Source organism: Betta splendens, chromosome 7, assembly GCF_900634795.4.
Source record: "Betta splendens chromosome 7, fBetSpl5.4, whole genome shotgun sequence".
Taxonomy (NCBI): Eukaryota; Metazoa; Chordata; class Actinopteri; order Anabantiformes; family Osphronemidae; genus Betta; species Betta splendens.
The window spans coordinates 14,754,510-14,757,835 of NC_040887.2; the positions used below are offsets into that span (position 1 = coordinate 14,754,510).

Below are 3,326 nucleotides of genomic sequence, written 5' to 3' on the forward strand. Positions count from 1 at the left end.
TGTTGGCTCGAAGGGCCAGTTGCCACAGTTCAGGCAGCAAAAAGGGAACAGTCTTGGTGTTTTTGTAAGGAAGAATGAAGATCAGGAGGTAGAACAGTGTAATGGTTCTTTCATACGGTCAATGGGCTCAAAGTAATATTGTTTTTTTTTACTTTGTTGTCACAGTTACCATGTGCATCAGTGAAAACAGACCATCGCTAACCTGTTTAGACTGAAGACATTTAGGGTTTCTGTATAAGGGAGGAAGTAAGAACTGGGAGTGAGGAGGAGCGGGAGGAAGGTGCAAAGACAGACATAAATGAGCTACACAAGCAGAGCTCTGCTCATAAGGCTGTGAGTCCTTAGCAGCGTCTTTCCTCTGATGATGGAGACCCAGGAGGAGCCTGAACTCTGCTTTCCACATCTCCTTAACGCCTCCTGCAGGAAACATGCTCGTCCTCACTCTGAGGCAATGCTCATTTATATTCTGCTGTCCTTCATCTCTTTGCTCACTGCGAGTCTCAACCTGCTGGTCATCGTCTCCATCTCCCACTTCAGGCAGAAATCTAATGTTTTCACTTTAACATGTTATTGTAGTCACATTGGAAAACATACTTTTAAACATTTTTATTAATAGTTTGCAAAAACCCATTCATTACAGAGCTACTGTTTGACTGATATTTGCACATTTTCACGTTTTCACGTCAGCGATGCTGTTCTCTCCCTCCAGGCAGCTCCACACTCCCACCAACCTCCTCCTCCTCTCTCTGGCTGTCTCCGATTTCCTCGTCGGTCTTCTTGTGATGCCATTTCAAATTCTATTGATAAAACCCTGCTGGCTTCTAGGTGACGTGTTGTGCACTGTTTGGTTTTTTGCACCTTATATTACTATTTATTCTTCAGTAACAAACATGGTTCTGATCTCAGTCAACCGATATCTGGCCATATGTGACCCTCTGCGTTACTCCACCAAATTTTCTCAGAAAACAGTTAAGTTCTGTGTCTTGCTGTGTTGGCTTTATTGTGTTATGTATAGTTTCATTGTTTTAAATAATAACCTAAAGCAACCAGGCAGGTTTAACTCCTGCTATGGAGAATGTGTGATTAATGTCATTGGAGCTGTCGACCTGGTTCTAAGCTTCATCATCCCATTCTCAGCCATCATCATCCTGTATGTGAGGGTGTTTGTGGTGGCTGTGTCTCAGGCTCGTTCCATGCGCTCCCACGTTGCAGCTGTTAAAGTGCAGCGTTCACTGACTGTGACTGTCAGGAAATCAGAGATTAAAGCAGCAAAGACTCTTGGTGTGACAGTTGTTGTGTTTCTCATGTGTTACTGTCCTCCTTACTGTGTGTCTCTCTCTGGATACAAGCTGAAAATCGGTACTTCAACTAATGACTTTTTAGTTTTTCTACTTTTATCAAACTCTTGTCTGAATCCTTTGATTTATACCTTTCTCTACCCCTGGTTTAGAAAATCTGTTAAACTCATTCTTACTCTACAGATACTGCAGCCTAAATCCAGTGAGGCCTGTGTAAAGTAGACTGACTATAAACGCTGACTATGTACACGTCAACAAGATACTTAATGATTTTTTACTTTAATAATGCACTAAACACGATCTGTTAAACATTGTGGCAAAGAATTGTTTACCCAAAGTGGTTGTATGTGCTCAATAAAAAGGACTAAATTGTCATTCTTCTTTTTTTCTGTGCTTTTCTCTCCATAATAGTCAAATATCATAATCTCCCTGGATTTGGACCAATCTATGTTTCACATCAAGCAGCCGTCAGAACCGGAGGCCTCATGTTCCCATGATGACTTTCTGTAGTATATGTACAGGACATGCATCAGTGTTGCTTTCATCGCTGACACCTATAACAAAATCACTGTCCACTCTGTTAACCAAAAAATACACAGTCAATGACAAGATAAAATGTCTGAAGCGGACACCTGAGTAAGTATAAAAGTACTAAGTACGAATCTAAGCATGTGTCCTTTGTACATCCCATTAAAAATAGAACTGAGCGCAGGTTATTGAGTAGCAGATTCCTCCCATGACACGCTTCTATATAAATATGTTAATTCATTTAAATACCCTTGGGGAAAAATTGAATCGCCTTTTAGTTATAGCTTAAGTGAAAGAGATCAGTTGAGACCTTTTAGGATCTTTACTTGCACAGGAGTGAGCAGTTTACAGCAAAGGCAACTCCCTATCACTCAAAGAGAGAAAGGAGCACAGCTTACAGCAGTTATATAGTTTCCACCCTGGGAGAAGCATTCTGGACCATTCCTATGACTCTGGGTCATGTTTACACAAACTAAGCACGATAGAAGTGCATTTCCTCCTTTTTTCACATTTTGCGCTTTTCTCCAATCGGGTCAAAGCAAGTTCGGTTCTGAAACCATCCTTGCTTTCAAACGCCGTAAGGCGAGAGACTCCTCACAGCAAAACCTGGACCACCACCCCCACAATGGTACCGAACCAAAACTGGACTTCCGCTATTATCACCCTCTCACTCACCGTGAACAGACGAACATGGCGGCTGTAACCACACACGGGGGGAGAAGCTAACAGCTATGGGCCTTTGAGCGGCTACAGACAGAGAGCGGTGGATCAAGCTTTTGTCCTATTGAAATGTGCTGCTGTAAGCTGCTGCTGTAATCACTGCAGACTGTTGGTACACAGCCATCTGCTACTCAGTTCAGGAGTTTACATTTACCAACTGTAAGGTCATTTCTTAGGCAATAGAGGATTTTATTGGTAGATTTTATATTGAATTGAATTGAATTGTTACAACTATGTTTATCTGTTGTTTTAGCACAAGCAGGCTTGTCCTCTTGTGTGGTCTAATCTATAATTGTGTTTTGTTACATTAGAGAAGGTTGTGACCTACTTTAAACATTTCACTAATCCACAATTCTGATTGCAGTACCTTTTTGATGAAGTGATGGTGAGAACAGCCACAGCCTCCATCTGGTAGAGGACTGTTTCCGCTCAAAGTTTTCCAAATAGTGATCAGAACAAGGATTACCACATCTCCCTGGTCATCTATTTACAACTATACCTGTCCTGCTGCAGAAACAAATCTCCAACATAACCAAGTGTACCCCCTACCCAGGACATGGACTGTTTACCCTACTTCCATGCATTTCGTCTGCAAGGCCCTGCAAAAGCTTCTGTCCCCAAACACCCAGACTTCTTAATTAACTCAGTAACCTATACATTGCACATTGAAGTGTGTGTCATAGATTCAGCATCATTGTCTGTTTTCTGCCTGGTTTCCTGTTTTATTTTGTCAACTTTCTGTTTGTTCTTGTTTTCGCCTAGGTATTTCATGCCTTAATT

General features: G+C 41.6%; 1 protein-coding gene across 1 annotated transcript; it reads left to right on the forward strand.

Annotated features, from left to right (window-relative positions):
• Positions 1–1,654, forward strand: LOC114859302 (trace amine-associated receptor 8a-like). The gene is made up of 2 exons (XM_029157349.3): positions 1–537; positions 710–1,654. The coding sequence occupies exons 1-2, from the start codon at positions 362–364 to the stop codon at positions 1,518–1,520; spliced, it is 987 nt and encodes a 328-aa protein (XP_029013182.1). The 5' UTR covers positions 1–361; the 3' UTR covers positions 1,521–1,654.
• The last annotated feature ends 1,672 nt before the right edge of the window (positions 1,655–3,326 follow it).